This window comes from Martes martes (genome assembly GCF_963455335.1).
Source record: "Martes martes genome assembly, chromosome: 1".
Taxonomy (NCBI): domain Eukaryota; kingdom Metazoa; phylum Chordata; class Mammalia; order Carnivora; family Mustelidae; genus Martes; species Martes martes.
The window spans coordinates 5,467,561-5,492,178 of record NC_137888.1 but is presented as its reverse complement, the minus strand read 5'-3'; the positions used below and the strand labels follow the sequence as shown (position 1 = coordinate 5,492,178).

Below are 24,618 nucleotides of genomic sequence, written 5' to 3'. Positions count from 1 at the left end.
GGCCGTGGTTTGGACCTCATGCTCTGCTTTGGCCACGATGCTGCTGTGAAAGTAAAGGCTTCACTTGGATGCTGGGAAGACTCTTGGGGTCTCCTGAGTCCAGGGAGAAGGACGGAGCCTCTTTGAGAGGCTGCGGGCTGCAGCAGTGAAACCATCAGCAGGGCCCAGGTCCCGCCCACGTCCTCTTCCCATCGCTGGTGAGCTTGTGACAACACAGATAGGGCTGGGGACCCTCTCTCTCATTGCAGCGTGACTCTCCAAGTCCACGTTCCAGAGCTGACATGACCTCCCACCAAGGGAAGAAATCCCCAGGGTAAAGCAGCCCGGCAGATTTGGGCGCGGGGTGGGGGGCAGCGGAAAACGTTCCCTCCAAAGGCTGAGGTTTGTGCCCAGAAGAACAGGGGCGGTTGCAGTTCTTGGAGGAGAGCATAGGCTGCTGTTCCCAGAACTGGCCTTTGAAAAACAAACCTTCTTTCCCCTGATATTGAAAACGTATTTTCCATGCGTCTAAGTCCTGGACTCTTGAGTTAATAGACAATGGCAAACCCGTGATGATCTTTGTACCTCTGGCTCTGACCTTTAAAAAAAAAAAAAAAATCAAGCGTTTCCTTCCTTCCCTGGCAGAATTTGGAGCAGAAACCTCGCTGGCTTTCCTCTTCGTTCCACTAGGGGGCCCCTCATGCTCTCAGATGTCTGTGAGTTGTGCAGGCAGGTGAAGGAAGCTCATTGGCTTACGGGAGGCATGATGCCACCGGGCAGCCCTTTTTAAGAGAAAAGCCAGGACCGGTGGAATAGCGACCCCTGAGCAGCGTCCTGGGTGCTGAGCACGGTGCCGAGCACAGGGATCCCGGAGCTGCCGTGTTAGAGCAACATGAGTGAGGTGAGTGGCACTGTAAGCGGCAGAGGGAGACTTGGGGGTGAGAGGGGACGGGGGCCACAGTTGGTCTCGGAACATATGAAGGCTTTCCCAGTGGCGATGGAGCACAGATCAGCCCTGAAACTATTTGCTTTGAGGGATGACCCTGTTGACATCTTGGTTGGTATGGCAGGTGCAGACCCCGGTTAAGTTTGCAACTTTTTAAAAAAAAATTTGCCTTAGAAGGAGAAAGGGATTCATTGTGCTTCTGATTTGATTGTGACTTCGGAAAGTGCTTTGGGTGTAAGACCTCCTGAGAGAAAGCTGATGCCAGTCTTGGCGTCTCTGGAGGTTTGGGTGGCTTCCCGCTTGTCCTCACGTGTTTGCTTGGGGATACCTTGCGGAACGTTGGCAGGAAGGCCATCTGGTGACAGTCAGGCTCGGGAGAGAAGCAGGGGAAGGATTGGACGGCACAGCCGTGGGGAAGCGCAAACTCTCTGTGCAGTCAGTCAGGGCACCGGTCACAGAGGCAGCTCGCCCGGACCGTGACAAACCTGCCCGTGGGGACGGGGCTGGAAGACAGGACAGACGTGGACAGAAGACCAGCTACCATGTTCCTTTGCAAGTCCCTTCTCTGAATATGTTTCTAAAGAAGAGATTTTGTGGGGGGCAAACTGAGAGCTCATTTTATTTTTAAAAAGATCCTGTTCTCTTTCTTTTCTTTTAAATGAAGCAGGTTTGGGGGTCTACCACCCCCTAACTCAGCTCAATAACCCAGACAAGCCCATTTTCATGTCCTTTGGGTCGGCACTTCAGTAATGACTTTTAAAGACCTTTTGTATTCTCTATCTTTTTTTTTTTTTTTTTTTGACAGATGGGTGATCCTTTTTTTGGAAGTCTAGAGTAAAATTAACTTCAGAAATAAGATGTGCCTTCACTACATTTCTCTCTCTCTGATGGGTGACTTTTGACATAAACACAAAAGGAAGAAGTGCGGGAAGCATACATGGTTTAGGAGTGAGGGTTGGGACAGAGCGAGGATGAGGGAGTGTGGGAAGACGGTGGGAGGCTGGGAGCCTCCCCCCCCAGATATGGCTGGGAGCTCCAGAAATGCCAGTGCACCTCGCTTTTGCCTGTTCTCAGCCCCCAGCTCCGGGTCTAGTGTTTCACTCGTGTTACCCCATTTGCCTCCCCAAATCGTGTGAGGTAGGTGCTAGTATTATTTGCAGTTGACAGATGGGGACACTGAGGCACAGAGAAGTTCAAGGTCAGCTGATTCCAGGTCGGAGACGAGTGAGGGGCAGGACTCAGGCTGCGTGGCTGGCAGCCAGCCGCCGGGTGGATCTCAGGGTCCAGAGAGCGTATGGAGCTCTCTGAGCCCTGGGTGCCACCGAAGGAGGGGGGGGAAAGGGGCCTGGGGCCTGAAGCAGAGACGGGGCGAGGTGGACCTGGCCTCTGGGTCCCACGGCTTTCTGTTGGACTCCATGAGATTTCTGAGGCTTCTACCCTGTGTCAGCTCACCCTGCTCCCAGGGAGAAGCGATGGCTGGGGGGAGTTGGTCTGTAGGTATACAAATTAACAGCTTCACGGAGGAGTCAGAAAACCGTAGCGCCCCGGGGGGTCTTCTTCCATAGTTGGCTGCTCTGGGTCCTTCTGGACCGGTGGTGCTCCTGCTGGCTCCCCTCGGGCTCTCACCGCATCTTTAGCGGGGGCTGGTGGCCGGCATCTCACACATGAGCTTTCCAGAATGCCTCAGCTCAGCGGGGTTCACCTAACTGTGGGTCCCCAGGGAGAAAGCAAACATCCCAGAGCTCAGCCCATGATTAGGGTCACAACCTCGTTTCTGCTGAATGCAAAATTAGGGCAGCTCTGCAATCGTGCCCTGCCCCCCCTGCCCCCCCTTCCCTTCCCTCAGACACATTAGCAGGCCACTGCAAAAGCTTCCTTGAATGTTGATAAAATACTGCAGGAGGAGGCACATCTGATGCCTTGACCTCCCTTTGCTCCCACCACACCCCATCCAGCTCCCTCCTCCAACTTTCTCCCCTCCTGTCCCTCCTGCACCAGTAGCCCCCACCCCCCCGCACCCCGCCCCTGTCACATGCAGCGCTAGTCCTCCGGCCACCAGCTGGGTGACTAGCTCTCTGGCTGGCCCCCAAGTTTCTGGGTGCATGTCCCTCAGAGAGTGGGAATTTGTCCTTTCACTAAAACTTAAATCTGCTTAAAACATTTAATAAAGTCAAACAGAAGCTCCTTTCTGGGTAGAGCACTGAACCTCTCCCCACCCCAAAGCTTTTCCTTAGTTGGATGAATCACACGTGGCTTCTTGTTTTAATAGCTCTCAGGCAGGGACGGATTTCAGATGATCGTTGACTTGCTCATGTAGCTAATTACTGCAGAGGGCCAAAGCAATGGATTTTGTCAAGCTTTCCTCTGACTTCTGGATTTGTTTGAGTCTGGTGGGCGAATAGTGCCTGCTCCAGCTGACAGGGTGTGGGGCCCACGGCAGAAATCCCCGAGCTCACAGCTCTTCCCTTGAACCGTGCTGGAGCTGGGCTGCGAGGAGAAGCCCCCGAAGGGCCAAGTGGTCCCTGGGTGAGCCCTACTGCTCCGGCTCTTCTAGCTTTTAGGGGGAAGGCTGTGAGGGGTGGGGACTTGGAGACTGAACTGGCTTTCCGTGGAGTGACTCCAAGACACAGTGTCATCTCTGTCCCCCGTGACAAGGCTTCTTGGGGGGAATGGTGATTGAAAAGAGCGGCTCTGGTATAGCGAGGAAAGTCAAGTCCACATTTAGGGCACTGAGAGACTGGAGGTGGTTTGTGGGGGTGTCCAGCTTACATTTCAGGATTAAAGTATGTCAGATGAGCGTGGAGATAATTTAGTAGGAATCACAATGCAGGTTAAGGTGTATTAGTTGGGTCAGGAATCCTCACCACTAAGGCCGGACTTTACAAAGTCCTTCTCTTCTCTCTCCGACTGGACCCGCCGCACAGGAGAAGGAAAAGAGTCCCCTTGTCGAACCACCAAATACGAGTCCCATGAACAAGGACGGTCTGTCCCATTTTCTCGTGCAGGTGTGAGTTTTTAAGTTGCTCTTCAAAAGAACTTATTTAGGAGAGCCAGGAGCAAAATTTTAATGCATTAAAGGCACACATTTGGAGAATCAATTTAAAAAAGGACACCCACCATCACCCTATTCGAGAGAGGGGGTGGGCAGCTCCTACTGAGTCATGCCTCGGACGACAGCTCTTAATTAGACCTGAAACCCCTTCGAGAAAGTGTCTTCCTGTCACCGCTCTTTTCTTGCACAGGCTTGGGTGGGAGGTTGCAACTCCGTGTCAGGGTTACAAGCCTTTCTTCCATCCAGACCTTGCCCACAAAAGGTCTGTGCTCATCAGAGGCATGGCGGGAACACACTGAGGACACTTAAGGGCAAATGTTTAGACCCACACGCTTGTCCTTAACACAGCATCAGAAGCTACTGGCTACACATTAAATCTCTAAAGAAGGAAGGGAACAGTGAACCACATTGTCTGGAGAGAGATTTGCAAGGGGATGGTAAGCTCACTTAAGTCTTGGGTGGGGGCATAGGAAGGACAGGATTCTTTTTTTTCCCCCCAAAAGTAGCCATTGGTTAAAAAATAATCATATGACCTTTTTTGGTCTTACCTAGTCAGTCATCGAGGAGACCCATTGCTAAGACAAACTGTAGGAAACCGAACTGAAAGGAGAGTGATCATAGTCGTGTGATTCAATATGACCTCATAGTGAACTCCAGCGAATGCTAACGGGCAGGTGACCCGGTTCGCAGAGAACCGTGTGGCTTAGACCAGTTAAACGCAGATTCTGAGGGTAACCGTATAAGATGGGTTTCACAACTGACTGCAAAGGCCTCGCAACAGAGGGCCGAAGGACAATTCAATTTCTTCTGTAATTTTAACCTCGTTTGGGGGGTAGACCAGCCGCAGGGGTGTAGGAGGGTCTGGAAGATCCACGTTTTGCTGGATCATACCAGCTTAGGCACCCTCTCTACTCTGACTGGGGATGTTAGGTCTAGAAAGACACCAGTTCCAACTTGGGTTCTCAGCTCAACTTTTCTGGAGTGGGAAGAAGTCACAATTCAGCCGGGAAATGTCATTGCTGGGCTGACGGTTGTAACGGATTGCCATACAATTTGTTTCCCTGATCCTACATTTCATTAACGAATGGTGTGTGATTAAGAAGTCTCCCTGTTTTCCTCTTTTGAATTCTAAGAATGACAGAATGCAAGATGTACTTTTTTTTCAGAAGGAAAAATAGAAAAAATGACTCACACTTGATTTTATTAAAGGTTTAGTTGAATAGTGTGATCAAGATGAAAAGGAAATACTTTTTTTTTTTTTTTTGGTCAGGGAAAGTGCCTTGAATTTATGATGAATACATTTTCGGCGTTATTTTTAAAATTATAATTTCTGCCTCAGTGCTTCATGAGAGGTGTTGTCCCAGGGGGAAGAGCTTTCACAGTTTGTCCGTGGTCCTTCCGTCCTCAGCTCTGTCCTTCTGGGCTCACCGTACTCTCTGAACAGCTGAATAATATCACGAACCCAAGTATGGAGCTTTTCATTAATTTAGAAAGGCTTTCTAGAAGGGGCTTCTTGCTGGAGGGTGGTGGGAAAGAAGGACTTTAGAGGATACATACACACAGATCTATGTGATGTTTGCCTGATGGTTTTAGAAAACACAGCATCCAAGCTCACGCTGTAATTGTCTTCATCTGTCTGGGTTGCTATAAGAAAGTCCCACAGTTGAGTGCCTTGTAAACCATAGACAATTACTGCTCACAGTTCCAAAGGCTGGAAGTCTGAGATCGGGGAGCTGGCTTGGTCGGGTGAGAACCCTCTTCCTTGTTCATAGACAACCATCTCCTTTCTGTGTCCTCACATGTTGGAAGAAGGGACAGGGAGAGCCCGGGGTCTATTTTTTTTTTTTTTTTAGAGATTTTTTAAATTTATATATTTGACACAGAGAAAGACAGCGAGAGAGGGAACACAAGCAGGGTGAGTGGGAGAGGGAGAAGATGACTCCCCGCTGAACAGGGAGCCCCATGGGGGGCTCGATTTCAGGGTCCTGGGATCATGACCTGAGCTGAAAGGAGACACTTAACAACTGAGCCACCCAGGCACCCCAAGCCTGGGGTCTTTTCTGTGAAAGCCTGAGTCGCATTTGTGGTAGCTCCCCACTCATGACCTAATTACCTCCCAAAGGCCCCACCTCCTAATGACTTCAGCTTGGGGATTAGGATTTCAGTGCATGAATTTTGAAGAAACACAAACATCCAGACCATAGAAAGTACTATGGGTTGCATTTTATTTATTGGCATAGGTCATATTGGCATATGGCTGTGACCTTCCTTAGGACAGGAATGAATTTACATTGTCTACAAGACCTGGCTCGTGGTCTGGCACTTGGCAATATTCCTTTATGGGACAAATAAGGGGATTTTGTGGATTTATCAGTTAATGGGACCAACAGACCCGACACCCTCTTTTCTAAATGTTGAGATTTGTAGTCCAGACGGGTTTGGAAAATAAAAGTTCTCTCTCTCTCTCTCTTTTTTTTTTTACTCCTGGTTTGAAACCTGGGTTTGTCATTTAAATCTTTTAAGTTGGAAATGGATACATTGTTATATATGCAAAAGAAATGCTTTGACAGCAGGCAAAAAATGAGAAAATCTGGGGAGAATCTGGACAGAAAGAACCCTTGACATTTGGAAAAATGTCAACGAAAACAGGGGAGCTGAGGGAGGGACAGATAATTCTAATATTCTATAGTCCGGGGTTGTCTCCACTGGGACCATTTCACTTTAGATAAGCTCTATGAAATTCAAACAAAAGGAGCTGTAGGCAGAGCGGCAGAGCCCGTGAATGCCCTACAAAACGGTTTGCTGGATTGAAATAGAAAACCAATTTGACTGTGCTTCAGGGGGGATCAGAGAGAGCCTGAGCAGATCTTTAGTGAGATAACTCCTCGCGTCGAGTCACGGTCGGCCACACTGCAAATCCTGGTATGTTGTTGAAGGCAAAGTATAACCCGCATACAGAAAGCAAATTGCATATTCAAATATTTTAATTCATATTTAAAAAATTAACCGTTGATGTTTATATTAATTAACCAAATGTTTAAATTAATAGTTGCATATACAAGGGTTTTAAGTTAATTTATATCTGACATAGAAATATATGACAATTCATATGCAAAAAAGAGATGCATTTGCCTGTGTTCTCTGGGGAAACCAGACACTGAATTGGGTGAATTTGCCCCTGTGCAGTCCAACAGCCTCTGTCTCTACATTCCTATCATTCCTGGGTATCGACCGTTTACCACGCTTCATCCCATCCTTGGAACGAAGTGAGGTACAAGTGATGAGAAGAGAAATATTTTCCATTCGATTTGGTACAGGTGTCTTTCGAGCATGGATATGAGGATATTCCACAGATCATTGTTTTGCGCCATAAACTAAGTGAGTTTGCCACACCTGCCGCTGGTCCAGGCCTATAAACCCAACATCCATTTCTGGGCTGTTTCACATGAACAATTCAGTGTAAGTTACACATTCCAGGCATCAGTCTGCTTGAATATTGTTTGTGCCTTGCAAATAGCCTGAAATTTATGCTTCAGAATCTCACCGAATGACTTCTCATTCCATTTCTGAAAGGGAAACGCTTGGCCGTATTTATACCATTGCCGGCAGAAAAATCAATCACCCTCTAAATGCCATTATTTTGTATTTTACTCTTAAACTGCCACCTTATAAATAAAAAGAAGACAAATTAGCACCATAAAGCAGGAGGGTAATCATCCACAAATTGAAAACTCCCCTGCAGAACGTTGAGGGGAGAAGCGGCTAAAAAGTATGAATTGGTAGAAGTATTGGAATGAAGCAATTTTCATATCATGATGTAACTAAACTAGAGAACAGGAAAACCCTTTTCCCTGGAAGGTTTCTGCCCCCAGTTTGAGGGCAGTCATGGGTTTTGCCAAGACCGAAATATCTCAAGTCATCTGTACTTTGATCCTTTACCCAATGGTATGGAATGCCTTTTGAATGTTAGTTTTTGAATATTTGGTTATGACTCTTTGTAAGCTATTTGATAGCTGAGGTTGTATCTGGATTGGCTGGAGATTACACTTTTCTTGCTATTACAGTCCCAACTGCGGTGTAGCAGCACAGGAAAGAAATGGTCATCTGTCCTCATAACACCTGACTGGCTTGGCCAAGGTTCTAACAAAGTGATTGGTTATCTTGATCTTTTTTTTTTTTTTTTTAAGATTTTACTTATTTACTTGACAGACAGAGATCACAAACAGGCAGAGAGGCAGGTAGAGAGAGAGGGAGAAGCAGGCTCCCCGCTGAGCAGAGAGCCCGACGCGGGGCTCGATCCCAGAACCCTGAGATCATGACCTGAGCCGAAGGCAGAGGCTTAACCCACTGAGCCACCCAGGTGCCCCTGGTTATTTTGATTTTATACAATACCTGAAAAGAGGACCCCAGAAGTTTACAAGACTCATCAACAATTGTCTTGCAAAAACAAGAAAGTAAAAATAGAAAAAGAAAATGTGTTCTTTCTCCCCAAGAATTTTTTTTCTTTAGCCAGTATTATTTTATGTCCATCAGGAGTTAAGTGCCACTATCTAAAAATTAAGTAAGATATTATACCTGGGGTACCTGGGTGGCTCAGTTGGTAAAGCCTCTGCCTTCGGCTCAGGTCATGATCTCGGAGTCCCAGGATCGAGCCCCACATCGGGCTCTCTGCTCAACGGGGAGTCGTCTTCTCCCTGTGCCCTTCAGCCTGCTCGTGCTTTCTCTCTCGATCTCCCTCGCTCTCAAATAAATAAATAAAATCTTTTTTTAAAAAAGATACTACGCCTGTTTTTATTTTATTTTATATTTCTTTTTAAAATTTTTAAGTAATCTGTACACCCAAATGGGGTGTGAACTCGCAACCCTGAGATCAAGAGTTGCACACTCCACTGACCAAGCTAGCCAGGTGCAACCCCCGTACCTGTTTTTAAATGGAAGATTCTGACACATATAATTTCCTTATTAAGTAACATCCCTCTTTTGTCAGGGATTATGAGAAAAATATCACTTTTCTTTTCCTGGGCTTACCAAAATGGCAAAGAGCACCTGGGCTTTTCTTTTTCACATTTCCCGACGCTTGTTTGATACGCAGAGAAATCCCCGATGCCGTGAATTGGTCAAGCAGTCTCGGTAATGGCACTTCTTCCAGTCTGATGGGTCAGGAGCTCGCGTTGGTGCTCATGAAGATGTTCTAGTAGTAGTGCCAAGGTTAGGTCGTACTCCCACTGCTCCCTTGTTGCTTTTGCTGATGGTGTTTGTATTCTTTTCAATCTGTGCAATTTTATGTACAGTTTTTTTTTAATTGGGGTAAAAAGCCTACCATAAAATTTGCCATCTTACCCATTTTTAAGTGTATAATTCAGTAGTGTAACGTGTATTTACTTTATTATGATATAGACCTCCAGAACTGGTTCCTCCTGCAAAATTGAAATTCTACACCGTTAGACAATAAGTCCCCTCCCCCCAACCCCCTTCCTCTGGGGATCACTCTTCTACTTTTTGTCTCTATGGATCTGATTACTCCAGGGACCTCATATACGTGGGCTCAGTATTTGTCCTTTTGTGCCTGGTTGATTACACTCAGCATGATGTCCTCAAGGTTCTTCCATGTCATGGCATGCAAGACTTTCTAAAAGTCACTTTCCTACTTAGTGGGGAGATTAGTTTCATTAAAGGTAGATTACATAAACTATAAATCCTCCTCCCGGAGCTCAAGGAACTGCAGTGCAGCACATGATGATATTCTGAGAGCAAGTCATGAGTTGTGGGACTCCCATTCTTTCCCACTCACCAAGTGACAATGTCCCTATCAATCCCGAAAGCAGCTATTGATAAAACCTTATCTTGTTCTTATTGATTTTTGAGCCTAGAAAGATATACATAGACATTTTAAAGTTTCCTTCACCGTGCCTCGTTGTGAGAGTTAAGAACCTTACAGTTTCAGAGATGCCATTGTTGCCATAGTCTGTATCAGTGCTGCCCCCTGGGATTGTGCTGTGTACAGCCTGTGCAGCTGAACATGGTGGTCCTGACCTTTCCTGGGATGTAGTCGCCCTGCTTAAAGACCACTGACCTAGAGAAAAACAGTCATTTCTATGGTCCTACTTAGAATTCACAGAATTGAAGGAGACCACAGTTGTCATTTTATTCAAAGTAGTCATTTTAAAATAGGGAGCTGAGTGCCCGAAGGCAAATTTTGTTAAAAAATCACAGAGTTTCTTGAGGAAAAGCCAGTGTGGGTTTCACTTACACATTTCCTTTCCTATTAAATTTCTCGTTTTCTGTCACATCCTGGATCCAACCCAATTTCTTTTACACCTGCCCCAATTCCATTTAGGATTTAGATATGAAATCTATGAAAAACAGTATTGTCCTGGATTTTTTTTTTTATTAGCCTTGAGTAAAAAAAGAGCAGCTACAGAAATCTTGATGAAGTCATTCTTTCTGCCCCCAGGTCTTCCACTTTATTTCTAGAGGTTCAAGTGTGCACTCTGAACCTCAACTCTTGTCCCAATAAGATAAGGAGAGGTCAGTGAGCGTTGGTGCACGGCTACCATGAAGTCCCTCGTTGAGACTGAGGCTGACCGTCTTCTCCCTTGCCTGACAATTTCCTTGACTTTGTCTTTACATCAATCACTTTCATTTCTTGCCTTACCTCCATCTCTGTTTGAGTAAGAAAGAGCATCTGAACCCCTCAAATAGAACTCTCTCTCTCTTTTTTTAAAAGATTTATTTATTTATTTGACAGACAGATCACAAGCAGGCAGAGAGGCAGGCAGAGGGAGAGGAGGAAGCAGGCTCCCTGCAGAGCAGAGAGCCCGATGCGGAGCTCGATCCCAGGACCTTGAGATCACGACCTGAGCCGAAGGCAGAGGCCTTAACCCACTGAGCCACCCAGGCGTCCCTCAAATTATACTCTTAAGAAAACCTTTGCTCAGAGGATGGCAGTCAAAACCAGTGGGTGTATCGTCAGTAGTCACATATTTTTTCAGCCACGTTTCCTTCTGCCTTCTAGAGTCGGAACCTTTAAAACAGAAACTATGTCTTCTACACTTTTCCTCTCTCTGGTACATGCCCTTCAACCCACGTGGATGGGGAATCCATACGTGTTGTATGCTGTGCTGGGTGAACGAAGAAGACATGGCCCATACCTCTCACCGAGCTTAGAGGCTAGCCAGGAAGACAGAATCCCGTGAAATTAACCTGACTTCACATGTGGTCACTGTATAAACTAGTGGAAACACTGACTAGTGCCATTGTTGCAGGAAGGAGAGGAAGGAAGGGTTCAGGGGACCTTCCCCATGGAGTCAGTGCTTCCAGAAGCAGGGTCTCAGTACGTATTGACTGAGGAATAACCACCATGGCTAATGGTTAGTCTGAAAATTCATGAATTTTAGAACCACATGACATTTTAGCAATCTTCAAGTCCGAGGAACAGATACATATCCATTATGATACTGTAGTTGATCTTTACCTCTTGCCTGATGATACAAATAGCTTTAAATGTGTCAGACATTTCCCCAACCTTATCAATGGATATTTGGGTTCTATTAAATTATCATGTCTTCCTTTAAAAGTGTTCAGTGAGTCATCTCTTTAGGACATTGGAAGCAGATTACACGTGTATCGTCAAGAGGACTTTTGGAATTGTGCAAATTGTGCCTATTGTTGCATTTTAAAAGTTCCATGGTCTACTTGTGAGAAATACCTAAGTGAATTCAGATATGCCTGTAGCCCTCCTTCCATACGAGTATTAGCGTTTGTCCACGGCAAGATATCACGGCTCACGCTGTATCTCAGAGCCCCTGGTGGCTTCCTCACCATTGTGAGTGGCTTCTTCTCTGGAGTTGATTCAAGGCATGGGCTCATCCCGATATTTATAACTCTGTTCTCACATATGCATAAGTCCTGTCAAAATATAGAGATAATACGGTGCCACATTGCAAATATTATTTCTGGCAATGTTCTATACCTCAGAAATGTGGGCTATTTCACCTATTCAGGAAGTAATTTCTTAAAATAGATGTAGCAATTTGTCAAATCCCTCCGCCAAATACCTCATGCGAGTTTACTGTTGTCTTTTCATCTGGATTTAATCCGTTCCATCTTTAAGGAAGACTCATCCTGGGGCGCTATTTGGTGAATTTCCACGCCACCCTTTTTTTGCCGCGTTCTTGCTGAGAGCCAGACTTGGCTGAAATTCACGCGAGAGCTCCCTGACCATGGAATTTGGGATGAGGATTTTGAATTCTTACACAACAAACACATAAAGGCAGCATCCTGTTGTAACTTCAGGGCTGGAAGCAGTGTCCTTGGGGGACACCCGACTCTCTCTCCGGGGTCCCTTGCATATTTCCACCAGGAGGAAAGACAGGGACTGAGGAGTCAGGCAGATCTCCACCAGCAATGAGGCAATTTCAAGACAAGCAGCAGCTGTGTGATTGTTAGCTCCTGCCCACTTCCTCAGAGATGCCTTTTGAGGTGATGGTGGCTCAGACAGAGCTGGACAGTCCTGGGAAAGCCCATGTTTGGACGGTAGGGCAGGTCAGTGGCACGTGTGTGGGGCCCCAGGGAAAAACAGACATGTGGGGGCTCCAAGGAAAACATTATTAAGAATTTCAAGACCGGGATGCCTGGGTGGCTCAGTTGGTTAAGCGTCTGCCTTCGGCGCGAGTCATGATCCCAGGGTCCTTGGACTGAGTCCCACATCCGGCTCTCTGCTCAATGGAGAGCCTGCTTCTCCCTCTGCCCCTCCCCCCAACTCGTGCGCTCGCTCTCTCTTTCTCTCTCTCTGACAAAAAAAAAAAAAAAAAAAAAACCAAAACCAAAACCAACCTTTCTTCCAAAATATTTCAAACAATAAATAAATAAAAAGAATTTCAAAACCATGATGACAGAGCATTAAGCCAAGCTTGGGACTTTTACGAGCCAGAGGCCCTATGTAACTGCACAGGTCACATGGCCAGGAGGCTGGCTGTGAGTGAAGCTGGGGGTTTCCTGATTGCGTTTTAGTGGAGAGCGAGAGAGAAGGAGAGGGAGAGAGTGTGTGCTCTGATGAAACATTCCTATCCCTCGGCAACGTCAGGGGCCTTTTCTGTATCCTTCCCTCACCCAGAGGATGTTTTCAGAACGGCCCATGCCTGCCCACGGGAGCCGGTGGCTGGAGGGTCTTCCCGCTGAGTCAGAGGGAGCATCGAGGCTGGTTCTGAGCAAGCCCACCCAGCAGCATGCTTGCCCAAGAAACCAGGTGATGCTGGCTGACCGCCCAGGACTGCTGCGAGGCTGGAGGAATAACTTTGATTATAAAGCCCTTGGAAAGCATACATTTTTTTTAAAAGACCATATAAATGCAAAACTGTGACCCCAGTGTGGAAAATTCCCTGCACTCCAATTCAAAATGACTTTACGGAGTGCTGACCATTGATTCAGATGGATGTGGTGGGCGGCCGGCTTGCGCCAGGGTACCTGCTACATCATGTGTTCTTCCCTGGAGGGGAAGGGACATGGAGAGCAGGCGTATGAGGCTTGTCCAATTAAAGAGATGTTTCGTGCTTGGGAAGCAAAGGGTCCTCATCAGAGCAGGAGCCCGGGTCAGGATGTGCAGATACAAAGCTGTGCCATGGCATGAGCGTCAGTTGCCCGGATCAACCCCGACCCAGGAAGGCGACCTTGACCTAAGTCACACCTGGGTTTGTTTTCCAGCAGATTACATGGCTCTGGATTTTGGGGGGACTTGGAAATAAGACAGGGAGCCGCTACCCACCGAGAAGGAGGTAGAGCATGAGACTGAGCTGGTAGGTGGTGTTGGTGTCGGTGCTGGGTATGCGTGCATTTCATCTTCAGTGGGGAGATGGCTAGAATTTTCACCTCCATGGGGTGCAGCTGATCAGGTGGCCCGTCCACCTTCATCTGGTCTTCTAATCTGTCTCCGTTCACTCCCTGAGCCATGACAGCTGATTTATGACAAAGCAATCCCCTTTCTTCCAGAAGTACACAACCCCAGACTTCTACGTGTTCTGAAGCTATTTTCGTTGTAGTTGAGTGGGGGAGAAAAGCCGGCTGCCTCTTCATTACCAAAAAAGAAAGCCTCCGGTTTTGCAGCCTCAGAACACCCCCCTCCGGCAGAAGCACGCCGAGGAGCACGCCGTGCCAGGTTACCATCTGAGCGTTATCACAAGGAGTCCGCACACGAGCCCGGAGCTTCAGCTTCCCTCGGAGGGGTGTGCAGAGGGGAGTGCGCGGAACTAGTTCAATGTGTGTGAAATAAATCAGGACGCCCGTACAGAGGGAATTACGGAGCGAGAGCTGTCCACACAGTCCCTGAGCCCCGTTTTCACGGGCGTGGGAAACACGTCTGCAGGTCTGGGGTCTGAATGGGCTGAACACTGCACAGTGGTGACCGGGGTCCCTGGCAATCCTGTGAAGTATGTTCACCCCATCGTTCCCCTGAAACTGTCGACGCGTGTTCGCACACAGAATGTTGGGTGATGTGGATTTCCACACTGAGGAGGAGCAAGAAGGAGGGTCAGGAAGCTCCGTCCCCCTCTGCCACCAGACGGGTCGAGGCGCAAAACATCTGTGCCGTTGATGGCAGAGGGGGTCGTCAAAGTCAGATCTTCCATCTTCCAAGCCGATGTCGCACCCTCTACACGGGCAAGAGGAAACGGCAAGTGTGCAGACGCCCAAACCAGACTGCCTACGCTCACACTCCTTCCCTTCCCCATGAGCAGCTGTAGATCCTGGGACAAGCCACTGCGTCTCTCCCTCTGTGCCTCAAATTTTGTATCCATCAAATGGGACTAATTGTCCTTTCCACGTCCTAGGATTGTTGCTACAGAAGCGTTCCGCTGTTGCCTTGCAGAGATGGAGCCTGCCGCCTTGGTGCAAAGAAGGAAGGCTTTGCCAAACCTGGAAGCATGATCTCTCACTCAGCCTTAAATGGGGCTTCTCCTGGCTGGCAGTGGGTTTGGCTGAGGCTCTCCCCTCTCCTGCACCGTGTTTTGTTCACTTGATGAGGAAGCTGCGTGCAGCCTTACATCATGGGGGGCTCAGCCATGGTGGGAACGTGTGGCCATGGCGGATGGCCATGCGGGGCCTGGGAGCGGTGGCTGGTTAGGGCTCAGCAGGCCAAGATTCTCCCGGCTACGAGGGCACGTTCATCCTGTGGTCTTCGGCCCTCCCTTGACTGCAGCCCACACTGTGCTTTACCAGCCATGCTGGGGAAGGGAGGGAGGGATAGAATGCCAGTGTTTAGTGCTAAAAGCAAAGCACAGAGGTCTTTCTCTGGGGCCTCTGTAATCTGGGGGGACGTGGACTGTCTGGCCTCACATCAGCGTCTCTGGCCTTTGAAATATAAAAGTGCCCTAAAAATAATATGACTAGAGGAGGGACGGGCAGGCTTGGTGTTTTCACAGTGATACAGTCCAGGTCTCATTTCGTCCCAAAGAACTGGCCATGCCTGTTGGTTTTTGCCCCCCTCATCATCGGTACAAGGTCGATTTGTCCTTTACTGACTTAGTTTAGAGGCTCATCTCAGGGTCTGCCTTTACCTTTATCTTTTATTGATGCTTTTCCAACTCCTTCTTTCTCCTGGCTTTAGGCTGACTGGCTGAGCTCTCGGGGTGGGGAGCAGAGCAAGTGTCCGTTTCCCTTTGCTGCTCCGCGTGGCTCTGGTGTCTTCTGGGCGCACTCTGGGAAGTAGTGCGCGTCGGGGTATCTGTGTCTTTGTCTGAGAGCCGGCTTTTATCTCTTGCTGGGTCTTGCTGTTGGAGAAGCATCTGCCCTTTACCCCGATGATCTTTATTCTGAGGATAGTCTAAGCAGTCGCCACCACAATCGGAAGGCAACGAAGGAAGGGCAGATGGAGAAGTGTTGCTCTGGATGCAGATCAGATGTGGAAGGTGAATGATGACCTCCGCATTCATGGATCATTCTGGAAACTTACAGATCCATGGGGCTTCCCAGGACCCTCAGGGCAGGCTAGTTCTGCTCTTGGTGGGGTCCATAGAGGGGCTGTGTATTGGCTGACGCTTCCTTCTCAGCCTCAGCCGTGCGGATCTCTGCAGATGAATTCGCTTCACACATGGGGCCGCAGGACCGCTCCCGTCTCCCGGCTGCCCTCCCCCCTCTGCCACTGGTTACCATTCTACCCTCTTTCCACGTCTTTTCTTTCTGGAAAAAAACACAAGCTGTCCTCTGTATCAACACACAGAACACATCTGCACTGGGATTAGAGGCCCACCTGAAATTTATAATAACTAAGAAGTAGAGACTACCTACTTTGTGAAAAAAATCATCACCAATCCCAATATTCTGTCTTTACATCCTCATAATAGCCATGTGAGCTAAGGTTTAATTTAATGTAATTTAATGTAATTCGACTTAATTTAATTTAATTTATTTTAATCCTTCATGAAGAAGAAACTGAGCATATGAAGATGCCGAGCTCTGAGGAGTAAAATCACTGGTTCGGGGTCACGTGTGGGAGCTGGCGTTCCTCCTGGTCCCCAAACTGCTGGGCCCGATGTGCTTTCATACCTTAACCCACTGCCAATGGAACACAACGGAAAAGAAAGCGGCAGACCTCCTCTGAAGCCCGGCTTTCTGTTGCTTTGCCCTCTGGTTCCTTTCAGGGCCCAGGCCGTGCCCTGAGCCCATTTGCATCATATGTAATGCTCCAAGCCTGATGAAGGGGGTGTATTGTTCTGGCTTCGTGGAAACGGAAACTGAGGCTTAGAGAAGCAAGTGATCTGCGCAGGGTCACACAGCGGCTAAAGGGCAGGACTGGGAGAGTCTGGACAGTGTGATTCCAGGATTGCAGGAGACTTCCCTTACTTTTCTTTTGTCTTTCTTTCTTTTTTGAGTCGTATTTATAAAGGTATAATTTGCAGATAGTAAAAGCTACCTTGTTAGGTTTATAGCTGATGAGTTTTGACATGATTGCTTTCTAAGCACTGAGATACAGGCTGTTGTTTTACCGCAGACTGTCCTGCCGCACACTGTCCTGCCGCAGACTGTCCTGCCGGAGACTGTCCTATAGCAGACTGTCCTGCCGCCCCATAAAGTTCTTTGTATGTCTTTGGATTCACCTCTTTGCTCCCCGTTAGCTCCAGAGCCTACCTTCTTCACCATCACACCCTAAATAAAAATAATCCCAATTTATGATGTAAACTATTCGCACGGCCTTGAGAATACCACAGTCACCGAGGCCTGCATAGGTGTTTTGTAACTGACAGCTGAAGCGATAGGAGTGTAGGGAAACGATCAGGGGAATGAGGACAGTTCCCGTCCTTGTGAATCACTCCTGAGTCTCAAACTGCAGAGAGAATGCTCGGTGACAGCAGCTGCTGCCCGGTCTTTAAATGGGTTTTTGTCCTGCTCCCTAAGTGGACACTCTGCCACCTGCTCACGGGGCCTCTTCAGGCCCATCTGAGAGAGAGGGCTAGGGAGGCTCCCTTGCCACAGAGTAAAGTACATTTATTTTCTGAAATTTTCATAATGACTGTATCCTATTTCATAAATGGAAAAAAAAAGTGTTATTTAAAAAAGAAAATCAGCACAGGAAAGGTTTTTAAGGGTGAAAAATACTAATTTAAAAATACGGGTGTAGGGACACCTGGATGGCTCAGTTGGTTAAGGATCTCCCTTCGGCTCAGGTCATGATCCTTGAGTTCCGGGATCGAGTCCCGCCTCGGGCTCCCTGCTCAGCTGAGTCTCTACTCCTTCTTCTCCTGCTGCTTTCCAGCTCGTGCTCTCTCTCTCTTTCAAATGAATAAATAAAATCTTAAAAAAATTAAAATATGGCTGTAGGGCAAATTATAAAGTGAATTTCAAAAAGACAAACCACACACAGATCCCTAAAAATGAAGGTCCTTTTGTAAATGGTCTGTGTAAACCACAGCAATGCTAATTACTTCTATTACCATAAAGGTCAGGCTAAAGATGCTAGGGGCAGAATACAGCTTCTGGGGTGGAATTTTGGCCTGTGGGTCTTTCCCGGTGCCGGCGAGCACATGGAGGGGAATGAGGAAGAAGTACAGAGGTTAGTGCCCTTGTCTGTAAGGATCCTGTCTCTTTTTCTTTTAGCCAATGTTTTTTTTTTTTTTTTTAAACCCTTCCAGCTGAAGTCTCTTTTGACATTAGTTTCCACACCTTCAGGGATTAAATTAGTGGAGTTTTACTGCTCCATTTTTGGATTGGAGAATTATAGGTGATTTAAAATATCAGTGCCAAGAAACGAAATCTGTCCTGTACTTATCACGCAATGTTGGCCTGAAAGTCTCTTCTGCTCTTCAGACACATTCAGGGACTTTGATTTGGAAGCAGCTTTACATGATGTGCCTTTGATGTTCCCGAGAAGCCACCTGTCCAATGACCGCGGTGGCCCCAAGCAGTCATCAACTTCCTGCTGGCCAACCTGGCCGCTCAGCCCACCTCACCGTGCCGTGGCCGTGGTTTTGCTCTCCTGTTCACTTAAAGTCTGATATTTCACTCAAGAGACTCATGAAACTCTGTCAATAAAATGTTAAATATAATACCAAAGAAACACACATTTTTACTTCTTTATAAACATGGTGAGCAAAGGAAAACACAAAAAGTGCTGGGAAGGGTGAGCTGAGATGTTCAGGGGCAATCCTCACCTTGACGTCTCCCCTGGGGAAGGCGTCGATTCTGGGAAGAACCTGCGATATTCCAAACGTCATGGCCCCTGAGCACGGCCCACACCGCAGACAGGAAGATTCGTGTTTTTCCTCTTACTTAGGGCCCATCTGAGAAACTGCTCGTCACGATGCTACCATTTCAGGCGAGCTAGAAACCCTGAAACCATTGGAAATATGAATACAACGATAGCACAAAAAGAAGACAGCCCCGAGGAGAAAAATTACTTGGGCAAAAATGCATCACCGGGGATAGACGGTGTTAAGTAGCACTTTCTAACAAGAGCTTCCAAGCCATCATGGGAATGAGACGGAGTTTTCTTTCCTTCTTTTGCCAAATCTCTGCAACTACTTGGTAGACAGAATCCAAGAGAGGCTGGATGTTGGAAACAGAGAGCAAAGTGCTTAAAAAAAGAAAACACACACACACACACACAGACACACACACGCGTGCGCTCACAATGAAAATGCCTTCAAACAACTTCTTTCCTTTCTTTTGATGTAGACATGGCATCCACTTGATATCACCGGGTAACACCATCTCTGGAAAACTTGCGAACGTGCAAGTTTTGCCAACATGCAGGCATGCCTACTTGCAGCCGGGTCCTGATGTGTGGCCGGCAGGGGCCCGTGGTTATGACCGTTCCTTCTCAGGGGCAGGAGCAGAGACTCCAGTAAGGGATGTCTGCAGAGATGCACAGCAGGGGTGGGGGCACCATGACTCACACTGACCAAGATGTGGAAACGCCCCCATTGACTCGCGCTCACTCTGGGGAGCCCTGGTCCCTCACCTCTGCCCTGGTCTCAGTCACCTTGCGTCAAGCTCTTACCCGGCTCATAGAGATGATTGGTTTATTCTCTGTCTGTCCCTCCAGGTTGTGAGCCAGACTAAGTCACCTCCACTGCAGATGGGCCTGCACACTGGTGGATGCACAAAATTTTGACAATCTGCTTTTGTAAAGGATCTTTTATTTCTTAGCCTGGGAGAGATCAACATTCTTTAACTGGAGTATTTTTCTTCTGCTGCAGCAACAATGAGAGGCTGATGCAAGGCCAGTGAGCAACCTCTTTCACTGTCACTGGTTGAATCTCTTGGGGGGACTAGGGAAAAGGGGTGGAGAAGAGGTGAGACCCTGCTGACCTTGGGGATGGCCTGGGACGTTCACTTGAGAAGGTTCTTTGTTCCCCAAGCCTATGGAGGCTTTGGAAGTGGAGAACCTCTGGTCAAATCATGTCACTAAATTAAACATCAAACCAATAAAGATACAACACAGATTCATATACTTATATTAATTAATTAATTAATTAATTTTTAGTTTCAGAGGTAGAATTTAGTGATTCATCACTTGCCTATAACACCCAGTGCTCATTATATCACGTGCCCTCCTGAATGCCCATCATTCAGATACCCCCTCCCCCCTTCCAGTAACCCTCAGTTTAATTCCTAGAGTTCAGCATCCCTTACGGTTTGTCTTCCTCTCTGTTTTTATCTTTTTTTGTTTTTCCTTCCCTTCCCCCACGTTCATCCGTTTTGTTTCTCCAATTCCACGAATGAGTGAAATCATATAGTACTTGTCTTTTTCTGACCGATTTATTTTGGTGAGCATGATACCCTCTAGTTCCATCCACATCATTGCCAATGGCAAGATTTCATTCTTTTTGATGGCTGAATAATGTTCCATTTAAATGCTGTGAATGTACCTTCAGAAAACGTTCTCAAACTGTCATTTGGACCTGAAATTTAACCAGCCAAAATTCATTTCACATTCTATTCTCTTCAAACTTCTGGAATGAAAAGTAAATACTTGATAAGGAAACCTGTGTCTCATCCTGAAGATGGAACACTATGTACTGTCTGAACGATTTTCTAAGGAGACATAATCTGCGCAGTGTTCTGAGTTTGCGCTGATGCAGAAGGTGGGTTTGGTAATTCGGTTACGTCCATGACATATGACGTATGTATACCCAATTTCACAGGTATCGATAGCAAAGCATGAAAGATGAGCTCCCCCCACTTCAGTATTCTGAGGTCATATAATAAGAACTCGAAAAATGACGGCACAAACTCATAACCTATAGTTGTGTCCCATGAAAGAGCTGGAAATGGAAGTTTCTAAAGACTTCACTCAAGTAATTTTCCAAATCCTTGAAGTTACATAACTTCGTGAATCTTTTACTGTGGGGGGAATGAGTGGCCAGGGCCTGGTGGAGCTGTGTGGAGCCCGAGGCGAAAGGAAGAGTCAGTAATACTGGTCGATCCTGTCTTCACGTACAATGTGGATATCTTGTTTATTGTGACTTTTTACAGCACTTTTGATTTTCTAAAATATTGCCTTAAATTTTTTTTTTGTCTTTTTAAAGCTTTATTGAGGTATGATTGACAAATAAAATTGTAATGTACTTGCAGCGAACAATGCGATGGTTTGATACACGTGCACACTGTGAAGGATTCCCACCACAGGGTTAATTTCCACATTCCTCACCTGACATATTTACCTTTGTTTTTTGGTGGGAACACATCATTTCTACTCTCTTAGCAAATTTCAGTGATACAACACAGTGTTATCAATATAGTTATCATGTTGCGCACGAGATCTTCAGACTTTATTCATCTTAGAACTTTTGTACCTTTTTACCGATCTCTTCTCTATCCCCCCACCCCCAGCCCCTGGCATCCACCATTCTACTCTGTTTCTTTGAGTTTGTCTCCCTCCCTCTCTCCCTTCCTCTCTCTCCCTCCTTCCTTTCTTGCTTTTTTCAGATCCCATATATAAGTGATCTCATGCAGTGTTGGTCTTAATTTTTTTAAGATTTTTTATTTCTTTTCAGCGTAACAGTATTCATTGTTTTTTCACCACACCCTGTGCTCCATGCAATCCGTGCCCTCCCTAATACCCACCGCCTGGTTCCTCCGACCTCCCACCCCGCCCCTTCAAAACCCTCAGGTTGTTTTTCAGAGTCCATAGTCTCTCATGGTTCACCTCCCCTTCCAACATGCTGAGTGAAATAAGTCAAGCAGAGAGAGTCAAGTATCATATGGTTTCACTTATTTGTGGAGCATAACAGATAACATGGAGGACGAGGGGAGATGGAGAGTGTTGGTCTTAATTGATGGTTAATGGCTTTTTTGGTGCCCCCTTAAATTTTGTGTCTGAGGCAGTTGCCTCACTCACATTATCCAGTGGTGGCTACTCCCAGAACACCAAGATTTTGTAGTGGATTGCAGAAGGAAAGATAGAGGACTGAGAAGTCACGCAGGCACTCATTCTCGAAAGAAGTGTGGCTTTTGCAACGAGCATGCAGTCAGCTGGCTCACCACATCACCACATTTTCTATCTAAGCTGGCAGTGTGAGGACATAGGTGCCAGTGGTGTGTGTAGACCCCTACACACATACAGATAATCAGACATATCTCAGTCTCCATGCTAAGCTCAAAGTGCAGGGAGAAATGGATTCAAAGCCACTTACTTACCAGAAGGTCAGTGTGGTCTGTTCCACTAGTGAGTACTGAATAGGAACGGGATGTCCGTGATGTTGCAACTTGGTTGAAAGAGTCACTCAGACAAATTTATGTGCTGAGTCAGACACCCTTCAGATGTCACTTCTGACTCTGTCAGGGAGGACCCGTGGGTCGCCAGCTTCGTGTGGGCTCCACAGGCTTCAGGGAGGTGTGAAGTGACAGCACGCCCCTCCCGGCCACACCACGTGTCTCCACCTCTGCATCTCCTGCCTGGGCACTTCTTCCTTGTCCCCTGGTAGATGCCAGCTGTGAGACATCTCCAGCCGAGAAGCACCAGGAACTGGACTGGTGAGGGACAGCGGCTGGTGGCTTACTCGCTGACCTTTCCCTGCTGGGGTCCGCTGGGTCTCACCACTGTCAGAGGGGATGAGGTTAGTGTCAGGTGCAGCTGGCAAGCGGACTTGAGGATGAGTCTCCCTCCCCTCCCTCCTCCTCGTTCCACGTGCCCTCTCTAACAAAATCGTAGCACAAAGTCGTAGCATTTGCCTCAGGCTCTCTGTTCTGGGAAATCAAATAAAAGACATTTCTTTGTTATTTTCCTGTAGCCCCTGGGGCAGTGGGATTGTCAGAAAAATTACCTCAAAACTTACACGTTGAAGTACCAATCCTGCCTTTTTATGGATATGTGGTGTGTTGTGAGAAAGAACTATCATGTACCCATTCTTTACTTGGGCTCATTTTTATTGAGAGTTTATTAAATTCTGGAGTTCTAGCTCCTTTTTTTAAATTAACATGTCATGTATTATTAGTTTCAGGGGTACAGGTCTGTGAATCATTAGTCTTACACAATTCACAGCACTCACTATAGCATACACCCTCCCCCATGTCCATAACCATCCCATCCCTACCCCATCCCCACCCCTGCCACCCCCCAGCAACCCTCAATGGAATGCTTATTAGTTAATGTCACCAGGGAAGGACACCTCCCTTCTGAGAACGCTGAGAGTTGTTTGGAAAGTGTTTAAGGGTTGGGGACAGTCCTCTGGCTGTGGTTCTGCCTCGTTCCCTCCAGTATCCTCCCTGTTTCTCTGCAGACTCCGTAGCGGGCATGGCTGCCACCAGCTCTTGCTGGAGGAGGTTACTTCAGTGTTGGAATCAGAATGTCTTGTGTCGCATCCTTAGAGGGCTATCTAGCATTTCCTAGTGACAAAACGAGGACAACAGAGAAAGAGGGAGTTTCCAAGCAAATGTGTCTGTGCTCTAAAAAGCTGAGTAGTTTTTGTATTTCTGATTCTAAAAGTAAATTGAACGGAATATGCTTTCTCACATGAGACCTTCTGTCCCTTGAAGAGGTCTTGGGGATGGATGACAGGGACACTATCTTGACATATTGGAAGAGAGAATGCCATTGTGCCCGAGGGGAATGGGCATTGAGCTGGTCTGAGCCGCAGGGATGCTGATTTCAGATGGCCGAAGAAGGAAGGGACTGTTATTCTTCCAGACACTTAGGAAAGCTTGGAAGAAGGTGCTGGGTCTGGAGTGGGACAAGGTGTAGTGGAGGGTCCCAGCCAGGAGTGTTTCATGAACATAAAGTTGCTAGGGTGGGGCTGGAGTTCACCAGGAGAGGACCTAATGAGAACATCTGTGCCAAAGGCCATGACAAAGGCAGATGGAATCATGCTGATAAAACAATCATGTGTGATGACCACCAGAGACGCCCCTCCCGCCCCAGGATAAGCAAGCTCTCAGATAGTTCCCCACTGCACTCAGCCTTTCCCTTAAACATGCTGCAAGGTCTCAGAGAATTCTGAAATGAGATACTCCCAGTGAATAGTTCTTTTTTATCGGGATCATTTTCTGATCTGAGATGCCATCTCCTTGCGACATCTATCAGTTTCATTCTGCCTCCATCAAATTAGACCTGACACAGAAACCCCTGTCTTAGAAATTCTGAAAAAATGAACTCCTTTTCTCCCCTGTGCGCATTTTATGTTGGATTTCCTCAGGTTTCTAAAATGTGATCTTTTATGGAACAAGGTATTCATGACATTTGAAAGGTGTCACTGTTTAAGGTATTTAAAGACAGTCAGGGTGGAGTGCAATCCTATTTTGCATTTGTATTCCATTTAATTTTGACTTTATTCAACTCTACAACCCTGTGCTTTTAGTCTCTGAAATTCACTTTTCTCCCCCCAACTCATCTATGCGTTTCGTGGGGAAGGGTGGAGGGTTTAAACACTGGAGTGTTCAGTTTTTGACAGCTGCCATGTAGCTGGCTGGATCCTCTGTAGGGGTGGCCCGATTCCCTTCAGTGCAGCTGAACCAGCCTTCCAGCTGAAGAGGGCACTTCAACACAGGGCAAGAAGAAAGGGGTGTTTTACTTGCAAATCTACCATATTTAAGAAATGTGTCATTTATTTAAGTGAAGATGATATGTATTCCTGGTTGATGGTTGAGGTAACAATGCCATGACTTGGGACCTAAATGAAGTGTGTAGAACAGTTAATGTTTTGCTAAGAACTGC

At 47.0% G+C, this 24,618-nt stretch overlaps 1 protein-coding gene across 1 annotated transcript in view; it reads left to right on the top strand.

Moving 5' to 3' along the window:
- Positions 1 to 758: 758 nt before the first annotated feature.
- Positions 759 to 24,618, top strand: part of PCP4 (Purkinje cell protein 4) — a 52,468-nt gene continuing 28,608 nt past the window's right edge. Inside the window, exon 1 of the mRNA XM_080821468.1 lies at positions 759 to 880. Coding sequence (XP_080677594.1) covers positions 872 to 880 — 9 coding nt within the window. The 5' untranslated portion in view covers positions 759 to 871. The remainder of the gene's footprint in view (positions 881 to 24,618) is intronic.